Consider the following 18,391-nt stretch of genomic DNA (forward strand, 5'->3'; position numbering starts at 1 on the left):
TTCTGCCGATCTACCTTTCTAGTGTTTAATTGCTATATTGTAATTACTTCGCCACCATGGCTTATTTATTTCCTTAACTTCCCTCATTTGCACTCACTGTATATAGACTTTTTGTTTTCTTTTGTTCTACTGTATTATTGACTGTATGTTTTGTTTATTCCATGTGTAACTCTATGTTGTTGTATGTGTCGAATTGCTACACTTTATCTTGGCCAGGTCGCAGTTGCAAATGAGAACTTGTTCTCAACTAGCCTACCTGGTTCAATAAAGGTGAAATAAAATTTAAAAAAATAAAAAGTAAGATATTTTATGAGTATGAATATTCTGTTGTGAATAAAAATACACTTGCAGATTTTGAATCTGTGCACGTTCTGAGTTCTGTGACTGTTATCACATTACCAAGAGATTTATAAGCTTGTAGAATGTTTTGTATGTTTGTAGAAAGATATTTGGAAGTGAAAATGTGATTTGCGCTCTGGGTGCAGGACCTTTTACTCCTGACAACCAGTTCCCTCTGCCAAAACTGCCTAAACATTGGCTGGATAGTTCCATCAATCAAATCTCAGGAAGTAGCTCCCCACATGAGCAAAAGAGGATGAGGGCAATTAAATGAAAACAATCTACTTGAAAGTAATAGTCTCTTTTATCTGTGTTCATCTTTTTTTTTGGTGTGTGAAAAGGCATGACAGCAGTTTGCTTATCATGTGAATATAATGGTACATTTCAGACAAACTCCAGACCAGGGGAAAACAAATATATTTTCTAGTTAGTTAACCATCTGATTGTTGAAGTAGATTATAAATGCCATTAGCTAGCTAGGTAGCTAAATTGAAACTGCTGGGGCAAATCTAGCTAGCTAGCTAACTCCCGCCATCATCACTGCAGTGTAGTTAATGTTAACTAGGTTTGTAGAGAATATATATTTGAAGCTTTATTTTAAAGACTTGTTACTGACTTTTGAACACTTGTCAAACTACTTCTTTCCACTGCTTGTTTATTGAATAATTAGTGACTAAAAAAGTTGAGAAGAAAAATGCTCCTCCGTATTTCACTTTAAATAGACTTTTAGGCTGGTTGGGTATCATTTGGCTGATGTGCATATTTACATGAGTGTTTAATTAGCCTAGTTAGGCAAGTTACTGGCTGACTAGGATTATTGTTATTTATTTGTTTTTGTTTCCATCCACAGCTTGTATGTGAGGAAAATCATACTGTATAAAAAAAATTATGACAGCTGTGATGGAAACAGGAAGTTTCAGTATAATTTTATAAATGCCGGCAGATCATTTGTTAATTTGACATGGTAGGAACTTTTTGTATCGGTAAAATTAACTATACAAGAAATGGTGGTGGAAACACTATGTGCAAATATTGATATAACAACCATCATATCAAAGTAAATTTGGAGTCATGCGATGAAATGGTGGTTTGTGGTCCCCCCCCTATGACTCGGGAAACCATACAGTTTATTAGGCTACAGATTAAATAAATGAGGATGAACTTCACAGGGTGGTGAAAGTGCACAGTGATCTTGATGCTCCTTTCAAGTAAATATCAACAGGTTTATTCTGGTGACAGGATGATCAATGCTTGACTGCTGTTTGACAAATACAAATATTCTTGCTCTTATCCATAATAATCTCATCATGTAGACTAGCCAACCCGCAAAGCCTACCCGCACTGTATCTGCAAATTGTTGGCTAGAGTGCACGTGCCAAGACCAGAGTAGGCACAGTTTGCAATTTAACACAACAGTTTTTGTGACAAATCTATTGGTATAGAGCAGACAGTCTTGCGACATGCAGGAGACCTGGTTCAAACCCAGTTAGTCACAAGAGCAAGATTAAATAGGGAGGGGAAAGGCTATCCTTAGGACGCCTATGACAGGGCTTGTCAAAAAGTATTCAACCCCTTTGTTACGACAAGCCTAAATAAGTTTGGGACTAAAAATGTGCATAACAAATCGCATAATAAGTTGCATGGACTCATTCCGTATTCAGTGATTTTTGAATGACTACCCTATCTCTGTACCCCACACATACAATTATCTGTAAGGTCCCTTAATTGAGTAGTACATTTCAAGCTTGGATTCAACCACAAAGACCAGGGAGGCTGTTCAATGGCTTGCAAAGAAGGGCACCGATAGGTAGATGTTAAAAAAATTAAAAAAGCAGACACTGAATATCCCTGAAGTTTTTAATTACACCTTGTCATTACAAAGATACAGGCGTCCTTCTAACTCAGTTGACGGAGAGGAAGGAAACTGCTCAAGGATTTTCACCATGAGGCCAGTGGTGATTTTAAAACAGTTACATGGTTTAATGGATAAGATATCAGAAAACTGAGGATGGATAAACAACTCCACAGTATTAACATGAATGACAGCAATATTAACATAAGGAGCATCAATCACTGTGCACTTTCACCACCCTGTGAAGTTCATCCTCATTTATTTAACCTGTAGCCTAATAAACTGTATGGTTTCCCGAGTCATAGGACCACAAACCACTATAGCATCGCATGAATCCAAATTTACTTTGATATGATGGTTGTTATATCAACATTTGCGCATAAAGGTGTTTCCACCACCATTTCTCGTATAGTTAATTGTACCGATACAAAAAGTTCCTACCATGTCGAATTAACAAATGATCTACCGGCATTTATAAAACTAGACTGAAACTTCCTGTTTTCATCACAGCTGTCATGATTTTTTTTATACAGTATGATTCTCCTCACATACAAGCTGTGGATGGAAACATGTTTACTGTTGAATAAAAATGAAGTAGTTTTTAAAGGTTTCCTTTACCCATTTAGGTAAATTGCTCAATAATAAATTGGCTACAGCCTGTACGCCCTTCCACCTATCTGTTTCATGTCTCAGGTTGCCTGCAAAAGCCAGCATGGATAGACATGTTTCTAGCATAAAGCATTGCGGACCAAATAAAGGGATACCTAATCAGTTGTACAACTGAATGCCTTCAACTGAAATGTGCCTTCCACATTTATCCCAACGCCTCTGAATCAGAGAAGAGCAAGGGGCTGCCTTAATTAACATCCACAGCGACTGGGGAACAGTGGGTTGTTAACTGCCTTGCTCAGGGTAGAATGACAGAGTTTTACCTAGTCAGCTCAGGGATTTAATCCAGCAACCTTTCGGTTACTGGCTCAACACTCTAACCACTAGGCTACCTGCCACCCTAAATAACTGTTATAGATCACTTTGTATATTCTGATCCGTTTTATTTTCTTCCAAATCTTAAGCTAACAAGGGATAGGCGTGTGCTTTTTGCCATTTTCTTTAATAAAAGGTAGGCCTATGACATACCCTCTCTTACCCCATCAATTTGAGTCTTGGTTTTTAACTTACAGCCCTTCACTGACACAGAGGCGGAATTGACCGACAAATCTATGGATATAGCAGCCTAATTGAATCTGTCAAACAGGCAGATTGATTGTGGCATAGCTGCTGCTGCTTCATGTTTCAGCACTAAAATGTAAGTTACTCGAATCTGGCTTATTGTGAGGTCAATAACCCTGATAAATACATAATGGGCAAGAAACCTATTGATTTTAATCAAATAAATTATAGTAGTAACAAGCTATCAATGCTGACCTTCGGTCCTCCTCATCATGTCATTTACACCATCCCAGCAGCTATAATAGAAATATAATTTTGCTCTGTGCTTTTCCCGAGCATGCATTCCGTAGCATATAGGCAATGAATCACTTGATTGAGAACACACGAAATAGCCTATAGGCGCACTTGACATTGCAGTACCAGCTGAGAATCAGAGATGAGGGGCAACATCGAGCACACATCAATTTATAGCCTAATTAGTAACTGATTCTAAAACACTGAGAATAAATTACACGACCTTCCCCTGAACTAGATTGAACAAAAATACTAAATCCTCCCCTTGATTGAAATTGAAAAAGCATGACCCGCCCCCATTTTCCACCAGGTAACCATTCTGTAAATTTCAATCAATCCCTCAACCCTTAGAATTCAATGTGGAGTGGAGCTTTACAGTTAGGGTAGGATACTTGTTGACATCATGTGACCTGCGTACCTTCAAAATTATTCGGCAATCCTAATTTATTCGAAAACACCGTTTACATCATAATTTGGCGCAATGAAAAAAATTAGACAAAAGAAGATGAACACCTCCCGAACGAATAGAAATGTTGTCGATCTATAGAACATTCCTCCTATACCTATCTTCGTTACACATTTTCAAATGTTTTTTTTTTGCGACGTTTTTGTCGGATAAACCTGGGTCAATGGAAAATAAACCTGTTGATTGGGACAAATGAGAGAAATTAATAGTACATGCCAAAGAAACTACATTTGGGAGGAGTCCCACATATTGGAGTTGTGTCTGACACCTGAAACTTTACTTGTGTTCTAGACTCAGCAAACCAAACCGCCACTCAATGGGGAAAACAGAGGGGCTCGAGGAAACGGTCGAGGAAGAAGTCAATGCGCAACAATGAGTCTGGACAAAATCTCAAAGTGATAGATAAATAAGGGAAAGTAGGTTTTACAATCCACAACGTGGTAGTTTACTTTTTTTTTTAGAAACGCAGTGGCCATTGGAAACGTTGCTGTGCAGCGCAATGGCTACCCAGTGCGACTCCCTGAGCGGATACTTGCAACAGTCGGACCAGGGCTCAAATAGCGAGCGTAGTACTGACTCCCCGGTCCCCGGGTCCGAGGATGACTTGAGCGGACCCCATGCCTTACCAGACCCGGAGTGGACGGAGGAGAGATTTCGAGTGGACCGCAAGAAACTGGAAATCATGTTATTAGGTAAAGAAAGAAATACAGATATTTTTGCCATGTTTTGCAAAAGTTTAAAACATTCCTTTGTTTTGAGAATGGGAATGATGCCAACGGTATGCTTCCAAAAACGATGTTTTACTCTTCATATGGTATTTGTAGTTTTCTCCTCCACATTCAGTTGCTTATTTTCGTGTCCAGTCATTTGTAGGCCTATGTATTACTTTGTAGCGTTAGACTGTCCAGCACATTTTTTTTGTCACCATTTGAAACATTTCTTTGTACTTTCTTTTGACCACAGAAAGCAACTAGACATTGTGGCTTCTGCTGGGATGGAATTGAGATATAATCAATGTCATATCGTATTTTTTCCCCCTAGGATGGGCATATAGTCAGATATAGAACGTTGCCTCAATCAAAACAAACTTTATAGACACGGTACAATAGTTTATGCAACACTAGTTATTTAATTTAGACTTAAGTTTAGCATTGTTACGTGTGGTCACGGTCACCTCTATAGCAGCGGGAAGTAGGGGTGCTGCAACACCCCCTGTTAAAAATGATATATATATTTATTTTTCTTCACAAAAGTAGTGCACTGGGCCTTTACTAATATTAGCAGACTGATATTAGACTCTGTAGCAGGAGCAAAAAAATAAATATTCAATAGGTGGAATTGTAAGAGTTGTTGCCCTGTCCCTTTCTCTGCGATTGTCATTCTAATGGTATTCAGACAAAATACAAATAATTCCTCAAACATTTACATCAAAAGGTGCAAAGTTATGGGAAAAGACAACATCCACATTAAATTCAAATGTTTTCTTGATCAAACAAACACTACTGCAGTATTAATTTACCATCCTTACAAACCACGTAATGCAAATGTACACTACTGTATGGTCATGTAGGTTTGTACCCTGAGACTTTCCATCACCATGAAGAATAACAATGCACAATACAATGTTTAAGGACATTGAGACATCAAGTGGTTTGTGACGATGATGTGGCTCATTTGGTAGAGCATGGCGCTTGAAATGCTATGATTGTGGGTTTGATTACCATGGGGGATCAGTACGGAAAAGTATGAAAATGTATGCACTGGATAAGAGCATCTACTAAAATGGAAAAGGAAGAGTAGACCATTTCAGTTTTCACATAGAAGTAAGTTGCATTTGCAAAGTATTTCAAGAACCTGGAAAACATCAAGTATTTGTATATTCCACAAGTACTATCAGATTAACGGTTTTGTACAGATAATTATCAGACCCAATTTACAAACGCTGGGGCCTCCCGAGTGGCGCAGTATTCTAAGGCAGTGCTAGCTGTGCCACTAGAGATTCTGGGTTCGAGTCCAGGCTCTGTCACAGCCGGCTGCGACCGGGAGACTCATTGGGCAGCGTACAATTGGCCCAGCGCCATCCGGGTTACTTGTGAGTGCATTACATTTTAGATAAATAAGCTTTTCGTGTGTATGGAACATTTCTGATAACTTTTGCTTCAGTTAATGAAACATGGGACCAACACTTTACATGGTGCATTTATATTTTTGTTCAGAATACATTTAGTTTCAATTTTTTCAAAAAAGTAGTGCACTTGGCCTTTACTAGTCCTGTATTAGCAGACCGATATAGACGTCTTCAGTAATGTTTCTACAGCTCTACCCCACCCCACCCCCTCAGCAAAACACAGCAACGCCGCACCCAAACTACTTCCCACGGCTATGGTCAGCACACATGCATCAATAATGTTTGTGCTGTGGTCAGCAGTTGAGGAGCATGCACACGACTCAACCAATGGGAGTCGCTATGAGCAAGTGTGTGTTATGGTCATGACTCAAGTTTTACCTTCCTCAATAGCTGGCAAAAACACTTCTCTCAGTAAGAACCCTTAATGAGACCAAACTATCCTACAAATATGTCCTGGTCATTGGTAGCATCACCATTGTAAAAGCCTACATTTTTTTTATGCTTATTTAACCTCATTAAAAGTGTCTATGAAGACCATTTTAGTTAATAGATCATATAGTCTATTTTCTGTACTGTACAAACCTATATCATAGATCTGGCTGAGATACAAAGCAGACCTGCATCCAATGTTATAGTTTTCCAGGTGGTGATAATTTCTTTCACTCTCCTATCTAATCATCAATCTCTGTCACTGTCATGTCAGTGAACAGTTAAATGACTGATGTCAGGTTTGTGTGTGGTCAGTCTCTAATGAGACGTCCCTAGGAGTGTGTAAAGGATGAGACCATCATCCGTTATTGCAACACACAATCTTGTAGAGGAAGATTCCAGCGTTATGTAACTGAAGAAGATTCTCTATCAATCCCACATGAAGATAGTGAGTCGCCATCGGCTGGAGAAACAGCCAAAGGAGACCATACGGGGAACATTAACAAGATATGAGATAATCATCCCAATGAAAACAACCCATGAAAGCTCAAATAATATCATACAAAACAAGGGGTTTCATATTCAGCTTGACACAAGACAACCCATGCCTTAGTCTGTCTTGACTGTTCTTTCTTATCCTGTTGGATATGAAGATGTCTAGTCAGTGGGATTCTGTTTGCTCTACTCTCCCTTGATTATTTTCTTTTTCATTACAGTACTCTTTTGATTATGATGAGTTAATATCTGTTGAATGTTTCATGCTCTAAGCCTCTCCTCAGTGTATGTGTGCCCAATATAATCCAGGTCTGTTTGGGTGGACGTTATAGTAAAAATCATTGTTTAATTGGAGCACAGTTATCAAACCTGCTCTTAAATTCTGGCGAGCCTGAGGATTTTGAGGATGCACTCTTTGTTAATTTAATTTAATGGCCTTGTTTTCTTTTTTTGGTTAAAAGAAAATATGCAGTTTGTCTTTTGTATACAGGAATTATGGCAGCTGGTTTTAAAGTAACCCCCATTTCTCTGTCTCTCTCACACACTCACACTCACTTCCAGCTCAGCTCCACCTGGTTGTGGCCCCGTTGCTGCTACGCTGCTCTGCATTCCTTAAAGCTCCATGTCATCCCTGCCTTTTCCAGGAAAACAACTTAACAAGAGGGCGTCCCTAAACCCAAGTCTGCCGGACATACTGTATGCAACGTTGTGCGTGTGTGTGCGTGCACAGAGGCAATCTCTTTAACATGTTGTTTTCTAGTGCCTTCTATGACCATGGCAGGAATTCTCCACGTTAACATTCAGCCCATGGCATGAAGTGAATATTACTCTTTGTTTCCATCTCTGGTCAGTCATTGGCCTTTTCTCAATTGGGAGAAGTCAATCCTCCTCATCCCTTCTTCTTTTCCTCCTTGACCCGAAAACCGATAAGTGGTCGCCATATGTATGAGCGTGTCAATTTGTTAATAGGTAAACAGAGGAGTTTGCTCCTCTCCTCGAGTGCCTCTGGTGGAATAATTTAGAAATCTGCCACACCCCCTTTGAAACAGCTGTTGTACTCTCAGGAGAAAAGCATGCATACATTTACATTACTACTTGTTTTATCAATAAAATGTCTAGCATAACTAGTTACATTTCTTTTTTTAACCACGTTATACATGTATTTGAGGATTTCACCTCTGTAACCATAAATGTCCCTAGTGGAAAAGGATAGTTTTAATTTTATACAAGTGTATTTGTTTCCTCCTCGATTACCTTTCACCTTTTTCAAAAAGGAGGGGAGGAAAGGATGTAAGGAATTAAGGCAATCCTATTGAGAATCTAAGTGGTTCAGGGTGAGTGGTCATACAATCTCAACCGTGAAACAGCAATAGCCTTTATCTACTACCTCTTATCTGGTGGAGTTCCAGGATGTACTCTATCCCATGGGGCTTGTAATTTTTTTTAAAGACATTCTTTCTTCAACATTAGTAAGAGTATCCTTGTGTTTTTAAAAATGTATATATGCACAATTAACCAGTGCATTAAGCAGTATTCAGACCCCGTGACTTTTTCCACGTTTTGTTATGCCTTATTCTAAAATGTATTAAATCGCCCCCCCCCCCCCCCCCCCATCAATAGACAATACCCCATAATGACAAAGCAAAAACCTTTTTTTTATCTTTATAAAAAAAACAGAAATATATTACATTTACATAAGTAATCAGACCCTTTTACTCAGTACTTTGTTGAAGCACCTTTGGCAGCGATTACAGCCTCAAATCTTCTTAGGTATGATGCTACAAGCTGTATTTGGGGAGTTTCTCCCATTCTTCTCAGAAGATTCTCTCAAGCTCTGTCAGGTTGGATGGGGAACGTTGCTGCACAGCTATTGTCAGGTCTTTCCAGAGAAGTAATATTGGGTTCAAATCCGGACTCTGGCTGGGCCACTCAAGGACATTTAGAGACTTGTCCCAAAGCCACTCCTGCGTTGTCTTGGCTGTGTGCTTAGGGTCATTGTCATGTTGGAAGTTGAACCTTCACCACGGTCTGAGGTCCTGAGCGCTCTGGAGCAGGTTTTCGTCAAGGATCTCTACGTACTTTGCTCCGTTCAGCTTTCCCTCAATCCTGACTAGTCTCCCAATCCCTGCTGCTGAAAAACATCCCCACAGCATGATGCTGTCACCCCCATGCTTCATCGTAGGGATGGTGGCAGGTTTCCTCCAGATGTGAGGCTTGGCATTCAGGCCAAAGAGTTCAATCTCAGCTTCATCAGAACAGAGAATCTGAGAGTCCTTTAGGTGCCTTTTGGCAAACTCCAAGCGGGCTGTCATGTGCCTTTTTACTGAGGAGTGGCTTCCGCTGGTCACTCTACCATAGAGGCCTGATTGATGGAGTGCTGCAGAGATGGTTGTCCTTCTGGAAGGTTCCCCCATCTCCACAGAGGAACTGGAGTTCTGTCAGAGTGACCATCGGGTTCTTGGTCACCTCCCTTTTTTAATTTGTCATTTTGCAAAGATTGTAAAAACCTGTTTTCACTTTGTTATTATGGGGTATTGTGTTTAGATTGAGGGGGGGGGGAAACAATGGAATCAATTTTAGAATAAGGCTGTAATGTAACAAAATGTGGAAAAGGGAAGGGCTCTGAATACTTTTCGAATGCACTGTATATGTACCTCCAAGCCTGTTTAGGATGCTCTGATTGGTCCTTACATGTTATCGTCAGCGTTGTAACATCTGGCTCTGTTTTCATTAGAGGAGAGGGCTTTGTTGATGTGGGACTCTGTCCTGAAGTGGACACAGCCCAGAGTTTGACCCATAATGAAATCATTGTGTGGGAACTTCCAGTATATGTTTACTCCAGGTTTTATTGTCTGTGACCGTATCTCTGGACTCCCGTTGTTTTTGAAACTTGTGTAACCTGCACTATGCAAAAGGACAAGGATCTGTATAAAGCCTTGCTAATGTTTTAAAGGTGCTTAACAACATTTCCTCCCATCTCAACCTCCAGCCTTGAGAAGTTTTGGAAGTCTTCATTTAGAGTAGTAAAAAAAAAAACTCTTAGGAATGTGTGTTTTTATTTTGTGAAGTAATAAGACATCTTATCTGAATAGCCATACATAGGTCTCTCTTGGCTTGCATTGCAGTGTGACTTCTTTCCAATCCTCCCTATAAAATCCATTAAGCCAGTATCTGTTGTTCCAGATGGTCATGAGGTGTTGAAATACATATTTTCTCCAACACGTTCACACACACGGATCTACTGTATGTCAAGACTTTTTTTTACTTTGAGAGGCATTATATCACTTCTAACTGAATTGATACGTGTATACTAAGTGGGGCTGAGGATATACACGTATTTATAGTGTCCTCTGTTTTGTCTGTTTCCCCTGCTATCTGTATCAGAGTTTTTGAGCTGAAGGGAGTGTGTAAGATTTTAAGTTGGAGGAGAGTAGGGGTTGTTGTCGGAGAGAAACAGTTATCCAGAAACATCATGATGACTACACTGTACATCACCACATTAGAAGGAAATAGGCCTAAACAGTGTTAGTGGGTATGTGGCATATTTTCCCTACCAGTTTGGATCAGATCCTTTTCCCGAAGAATTATGGGAAATAATGAGCTGAATAATAATAAAAGTCCCCTGACCATGGAGAACCTCCGTTACAGATTATTACAATTTGTTTTAGTGCCCTACTTCTAAATAAAATGACATGGTCATATTGAAATGCCTCAAATTTCCTGTCAATGCATTACCTGTTTTAAATCCATTAATGATTGTAAGGTGTCAAACTGTCTGTAGCCCTCAAGTTAGGATGACCAGACATCCTTGATTTCCGGGGTAAGTCCCCGATTTTGGTGGCCTGTCCCGAGTTCGAGCATCCCCGGAAATGTCACTGATTAGCTCTCAGAATGAAAAAAGCAACTCTGGAAGTTAAATTGAGGCTGATATTTAAATAATCAAACCCTGTGTCCAATCAAATTTGTATGTAAAACTCGTTTGTTCAGACCTTATGAGACCTTCTGAGAATGTTTGATCAGTGATGGGCTACATTTTAACCACCACATGAACAACATGCCCAGCATTGGCTACAAAACATGGGTGATTCTATAATTACTAGAAAGGATAAGATAACGAGAACTGTGGATGGGTTAGTACATATCTGTGCTATAATTAATAAAAACAAATCATTTTTTCCACTTTTTTTTTCTTGTGCATATAATTTCCAAACTCTGGTCACCTTACCTCAAGTACTTTGGTGCAGGAAGAACTTGAATGTGGTGTGGAGTTCTATAAAAATATAAAAGCTACATGTAAAGTGTTGGTCCCATGTTTCATGAGCTGAAATAAAAGATCACAGAAATGTTCCGTATGCACAAAAAGCTTCTTTCTCTCAAATGTTGTGCACAAATTTGTTTACATCCCTGTTAGTGAGCATTTTTGCCAAGATAATCCATCCACCTGACAGGTGTGGCATATCAAGAAGCTGATTAAACAGCATGGTCATTACACAGGTGCACATTGTGCTGGGGACAATAAAAGGCCACTCTAAAATGTGCAGTTTTGTTACACAACACATTGCCACAGATGTCACGAGAAAGTTTACCGGAGCTGTCGGCAGAGAATTTAATATTAATTTCTCTACCATAAGCTGTCCCTCCCAACATTGTTTTAGAGAATTTGGCAGTACTTCCAACCGGCCTCACAACCGCAGACCACATTTAAGGCATTGTGTGGGCGAACGGTTTGCTGACGTCAACCTTGTGAAAATGGTACCCCCATGCCGGTGGGGTTATGGTATGGGCAGGCATAACCTACAGACCATGAACACAACTGCATTTTATCGATGGCAATTTGAATGCACAGAGATACCGTGATGAGATCCTGAGTCCCATTGTCGTGCCATTCATCCGCCGCCATCACCTCATGTTTCAGCATGATGATGTCGCAAGGATCTGTACACAATTTCTGCAAGCTGAAAATGTCCCAGTTCTTCCATGTCCTGCAAACTCACCAGACATGTCACAGATTGAGCATGTTTGGGATGCTCTGGATCGAGTGTATGATAGCGTGTTCCATTTCCTGCCAATATCCAGCAACGTCGCACAGCCATTGAAGAGGAGTGGGACAACATTCCACAGGCCACAATCAACAGCCTGATCAACTCAATGCGAAAGGGATGTCTTGCTGCATGAGGCAAATGGTGGTCACACCAGATACTGACTGGTTTTCTGATCCACACCCCTACCTTTTTTCAAGGTATCTTTGACCAACAGATGCATATCTGTCTTCCCGGTCATGTGAAATCCCTAGATTAGGACCTAATTGACTGATTTCCTTTATATGAACTGTATCTTTTTGTTCAGTATAATAAGAGGATTTTTATTCACTCCAGTGTGGGAAAGCGTTTTCTAAAAACAAATGTGAATATGTCCATGTATGAGTAGTTTCCATAGTTACAAGCAAGGTAAACAGATGTGTATTTGGAGACCTTACATTTTATTGTTCATTTCATGCTAACCAAATGTCATTAGTGTCATGTTCCTCAGCAAGAACCAAAAATGTTGCTCAAACAGAAAGGGGAACAGAGTCACCTGACCAGAAACCAAAATGAAACAGGAGGGGTTCTGAAATACACTCTTGGGGGTGTCCACTGAGCGCCCACTAAATTTGCCCAATAAGAGGCAAACAAAAGAAAAACACTAAAGTTAAAGACAGGAAGCAAAACAAAAAAGTTGTGCAAAACGAAACCAGGGGATTTGGATAAAGGATTGTTTGTCTAGAAATCAAAATAGGGAGAGCCAAATAAAGGTGTTGACCTTCCACATCTCTCAAGACAACTGGAGCACTGGGCCAGCCACTCTTAAACAGCACCTAGGCCAGCACGGGTGAAATACCCTCCCACCAATGATGGCAACCAGCACAGGTGTAACACACACTGACCAACGAGGTGACACCAGTTGGTGCGCCCCACGGGCCAATGAGCTATACGTGCTAAAGTCCAACCACAAAACATAAATGGAAAAAACAAAGCCTGTAACAATAACTAACTGTACAGTGACACCAAGTAGTCCATGCCCTGCAACATTACCCACTCTCGCCCAATAGGAATAGAACAGAGTACGTTGATGCTGAGCTCGTATGTAAAACTGATTCTGTATGGAAAAAGGCAGACTCACAAACTGGGTCAAAATGCCAAAAAAGGGTATGTCTCCTCTCTGCTGCACATGTCCACATTCTGTCTTGAAACAGTGTGGAGTGTGCGTGTGTATACAGGCCCCCATTCTTGTCTTCCTCCTTGGTGCTGAGTAAGAGCTTTTGACAGGAAGTGAGTGTCGTGTGGGGAATGTGCTGTAGGCTCTCTCTCTACTGCAGGAGAACACAGGCCTGTTGTTTTAACCTCCAGAACCACATGCTGTCAGACATTGAAAAGGTACAAAGTCATATACTATTAAACTAATGGGCTATTTTAAGTGGTGTTTACTGTGGACGTTACTGTAATGGATCTTGAGGGAGCTCAAAGTTGTGTAAACCTAAATATACCATAGTAGAATAAAATAATTGGAGCTTTAACAGCACGCAGTGCAGTGCTTCTCAACATCGTGGGAAGCATACATTATGCCAAAACGGTATGTGATTAAAAATGATTTAATGAATTTTCTAACCATACTGTTATTTTATCTGGATCTGTGCCTTCTGTATACTGTAGTTCCCCTCTCTTCCAACCTTTTCTGGAAAAATGGTGATACAATTATGTTTAACTTTTAAGTCCTATCTCCAAAGCATAATGAAGCTTTCAAGATCCCCTAATATAATTTAGCTTGGGTCTTGTGGAAAAACCTGTTTCTTTACTCATGAAAATAAAACCTGGAATTGTATTTCAATGGTCTGATTTAACTTGAGCTCTCTGACCCATTTCTCTGCTTCTGGAACTGTAAATGAGGTGAAATGAATACCTGTTTTTTTTTTTTTTTTTTTTTTACTTCACTCAAAGCCCTTTTTCTTCTGCACCTTCAAAGTGCAGATTTACATTCTGTCTGTTTTACGGCTGCTATAAAATGCAAAACAAGAAGTTTGGGGTGAGACACACTCCTCCAGCCCCTCTGATGGAGCTAGATCTCACACTACATACCAGGTACTAGGAGAATGCTCAGGTTGTGAAATGTTTCTGGAAAGTTTGCAACAACTCACTCACAATTCACACATGGGGGTGAAATGGGAAAATACCCAGATGCCCAGGATGTGATAACGCATAATTCCTTCACCTGATTATCTTGCCTTTTACTTAGCAATTAAACCAACAGACTGACTCACTGGTTGTAGATATGTTTTATTGTTTGTCTCCTATTTTTTGTTATGGGCAATTCCATGGTAATGGATTTATGCTGAAACTCAGATTTTCGCTTTAAAATGTATACCAAACAAAAACCATTGATTTTCAAAGTTTAACAAACCATACTCCATGGACAAGGAGTACTTTCAACAATTTCCACAGAATATTTTACAAAAACACATTTACAGGAAAAACTGTGCAGATGATACAAACTTTGATAACAGAATAAAACTGAGGGAGATTTTACTGTAATTCTGTTTGAAAAATGTATCTGCAAATTTTTTCCAGTAATATTTTTTTTTACTTTGTAAATTGTTCGAAGTTGTCATTGTGCATAGAGTTTGTATATAGTTTGTTGAACTTTTTGAAATCAATGTTTTTTGTTTGTCATACCTTTTTTTTAAAGTGAAATGTCTGAGTGTCAGAGTAATTCCGTCACTGTGGAATTGCCCATTTGTCTTGTATTTATAGTTGGGAAAAGGAACAATTTCGTTAGCAGTGCGTTTTATTTTTAATTGTTTATGTCACATGTCTTAAACTGTCTAGTGTTTATGGATGTTGAGTTGTGAGTTGTGTAAGCTCTGTATCATATTTTCTCAACCTGATGACCTTGGTAACTGAGTCCAGTACTGGCACTATGTCAACTCCACTGCAACATTACACATCTGGGAGTTTGTTTATTTATGTATTTATTATTTCACAGTTGCCTGGCAACTGCACATACTTTTATTCCCTGTGAAAGGAGCCATTTGGAGATGACAGCAGTCTGCGTTCTGGACAGGAACACAATAAGGGCTTGGGTCTTCCTGGGGCATACAGTACATTCGGAAAGAATTCAGATCCCTTTACTTTTTCCAAATGTTGTTACGTTACAACCTTATTTCTAAAAATGGATTAAATAAAAAATGTTGCTCAATCTACACACAATACCCCATAATGACAAAGATAAAACAGGTTCTTAGAAATGTATGCTAATTTCTTTAAAATAAAAATCAGATACCTTATTTACATAACTATTCAGACCCTTTGATATGAGACTCAAAATTGAGCTCATCCTTGAGATGTCTCTACAACTTGATTGTAGTCCACCTGTGGTAAATTAAATTGATTTGACATGATTTAGAGAGCAAAAACCAAGCCATGAGGTCGAAGGAATTGTCCCTAGAGCTCTGAGACAGGATTGTGTCGAGGCACAGATCTGGGGAACGGTACGAAAAAAATGTCTGCAGCATCAAAGGTCCCCAAGAACACAATGGCCTCCATAATTATTAAATGGAAGGATGTCCTTGAGTGGCCCAGCCAGAGCCCGGACTTGAACCCGATGGAACATTTCTAGAAAGACCTGAAAATAGCTGTGTAGAACCTGACAGAGCTTGAGAGGATCTACAGAGAAGAATGGGAGAAACTCCCCAAATTCAGGTGTGCCCAGCTTGTAGCGTCATACCCAAGAAGACTCAAGGCTGTAATCGCTGCCAAAAGTGCTTCAACAAAGTACTGAGTAAGGGTATGAATACTTATGTACATTTGATATTTTAATTTAAAATATTTGTAATAAATTGAGAGAGAAAATCCAAAAACCTGTTTTTTCATTATGGTGTATTGTTTGTAGATTGATGAGGGGAAAAAAACTATTTAATCAATTTTAGAATAAGGCTGTAATGTAACAAAATGTGGAAAAAGTCAAGGGGTCTGAATACTTTTTTGAGTGCACTGTACATATATTTAAAGGGTTGGCTACACTTCCAGGATTACAGGAGGTTTCTCGGGCAATTCAATGTTGTAACTTGTCACTCTGATCTTAAAAGTGCATCTTTCAGCGTTGCGCCGCTGCTAAATAAATCTAGGCGAAACACTGCTACTACTTCCCTGGTTCTTCTGTGTTTACTGTCCTTACTTGTGTTCATAGTGTGGGAGTTGAGACCTACTTGGCAACTGAAGTTTAGTGAATGGATGCAAACCTGTGTGATGGTTTGTCTATGGACCACAGAAGAAGAGACTAAATAATACTCTCTGTATCTGTTTTCATTTTGATTTCCCACTCAAGTGCTGCCAGCAACCTGTCTGTTATAAGGTGATACTGTAGACTGGATGAAAATATCAGGTCTTTGATCCTGCTCATTTAGAGTAGATTTATTTGAACAGGCTTGTCAGTGACTCATCCTTCTGTTTATCGTCCTGCCTAAACATTCCAGTGGTGCTTTATTATGGGTTTACATGTAGATCCATCTTAACCCACTGTCATATCATCTCTCAGAGAGAAGGATGGGGATGGCAAGATTGAAACGGCGTAAAATTGCATGCAGCACATTAATGACTGGTGAATTATTTTTTGTCTTAAGCAATAACTAAAGTGTGTATGTGCATGTGGGGGAGTGCGCAGTTAGGCATGTATGCAGGTGTGTTTTAAAAATACTTCCCTATATGCACACTTTGTCGGGTCCATGTTGAATCAGCTGATAGGTACTGAAGTTCATATTGTTCAGCTTGAGAGCCTCTGGTTGGTGGAGAATCATGGTGAGAAAACATCCTGCTCTTTCTATATTCCACTCCATTCTATCTGTGAGTGGTAGTAGTTCGTTCAGACTTGGCCTAAGGACATACAAACCGCTCACAAGTGCACACGTGAGTTTGGACAGAAATCTGACATTTCAGAGGTTCAGAACCTAGAATTTGTTTGCTCCAGCATTTGGCAGATCCATCTCAGTCTTAATATGCTGACATTGATTTCCTTGTATCTGTGATATATTAGCTGTTGATAATTAAGCCACCATAAGTATTAATTTACCTTGTATTAATGGTCCTTCTCTTTTTAAACCGGTGATTACTGGTCATTTAGTATTTATTTTTTTACTATTTGTGTCAAAGCAAAGATAGTTTTGTGTTTCGCTTTAGTTCTAAAACATAAACACACTAAGTAGGCTACCAAAGCCTTGCTCTTCTAGTCTATACCCCAATATCATCTGTGCTTAAGTCACTCTGTTACTGCTGCCCCATCAGGATTTGTCTCACCAGGCCTAATGATTTAGAGTTTTAGCTGGTGCCTTTGGGTTTTCCTTACTTTTCATGCCCCAAAAAGCTCCAAACTTAATAATTCCACTGCTAAAGCCTTGTGAGAGTATGACACTTATTTTTCATCCCTGTCCACTTTGACATGTCAAGCCAATGCCTATTCTCACTTAGTGTTTTGTTTTATTTTCCATGTTTTTTATCCCAGAAGGTGATGCAACAATACAGCTTAACACATGCCCTCCTTGTGAACCCTCAGCAATTTTGTGCCTTTTATTTATTGATAAGATCCCAGCTCATAAACCACGTGAATGAGGAAGTTTACCGGCAGTCCCAACGGAAAATTGTGACAGGAGATAAAGATCCTGTTCTTCATTTCACCTAACGTATTGCACAAGTTGACAGCAGATATTTACTTAAAAAGTAGGTACACATATTGAAATGTACAGTTTAAGTCGGAAGTTTACATACACCTTAGCCAAATACATTTAAACTCAGTTTGTCACAATTCCTGAAATTTAATCCTAGTAAAAATTCCCTGTTTCAGGTCAGTTAGGATCACCACTTTATTTTAAGAATGTGAAATGTCAGCATAATAGTAGAGAGAATGATTTACTTCAGCTTTCATTTCTTTCATCACATTCCCAGTGGGTCAGAAGTTTACATGCTACCAAATACTAATTGAGTATATTGCCTTTAAATTGGTTAACTTGGATCAAACGTTTCGGGTAGCCTTCCACAAGCTTCCCACAATAAGTTGGATGAATTTTGACCCATTCCTCCTGACAGAGCTGGTGTAACTGAGTCAGGTTGTAGGCCTCCTTACTTGCACATGCTTTTTCAGTTCTGCACAACATTTCTCTAGGATTGAGGTGAGGGGTTTGTGATGGCCACTCCAA

General features: G+C 39.5%; 1 protein-coding gene across 5 annotated transcripts in view; it reads left to right on the forward strand.

Moving 5' to 3' along the window:
• Positions 1–3,840: 3,840 nt before the first annotated feature.
• LOC110502528 (protein bicaudal C homolog 1-B) overlaps positions 3,841–18,391 on the forward strand; it is a 76,964-nt gene continuing 62,413 nt past the window's right edge. For 3 of the 5 annotated variants that reach the window (XR_002470343.2, XM_036960077.1, XM_036960078.1), the window contains exon 1: positions 3,979–4,813. Coding sequence is in view for 4 of the 5 variants with exons in the window: in XM_036960077.1 (XP_036815972.1) it covers positions 4,621–4,813 (193 nt within the window). In the remaining variant the exon portion in view is untranslated. The other 2 variants (XM_036960075.1, XM_036960076.1) reach the window with 2 other exon arrangements.

The sequence above is a fragment of the Oncorhynchus mykiss genome, chromosome 23 (genome assembly GCF_013265735.2).
Source record: "Oncorhynchus mykiss isolate Arlee chromosome 23, USDA_OmykA_1.1, whole genome shotgun sequence".
Taxonomy (NCBI): domain Eukaryota; kingdom Metazoa; phylum Chordata; class Actinopteri; order Salmoniformes; family Salmonidae; genus Oncorhynchus; species Oncorhynchus mykiss.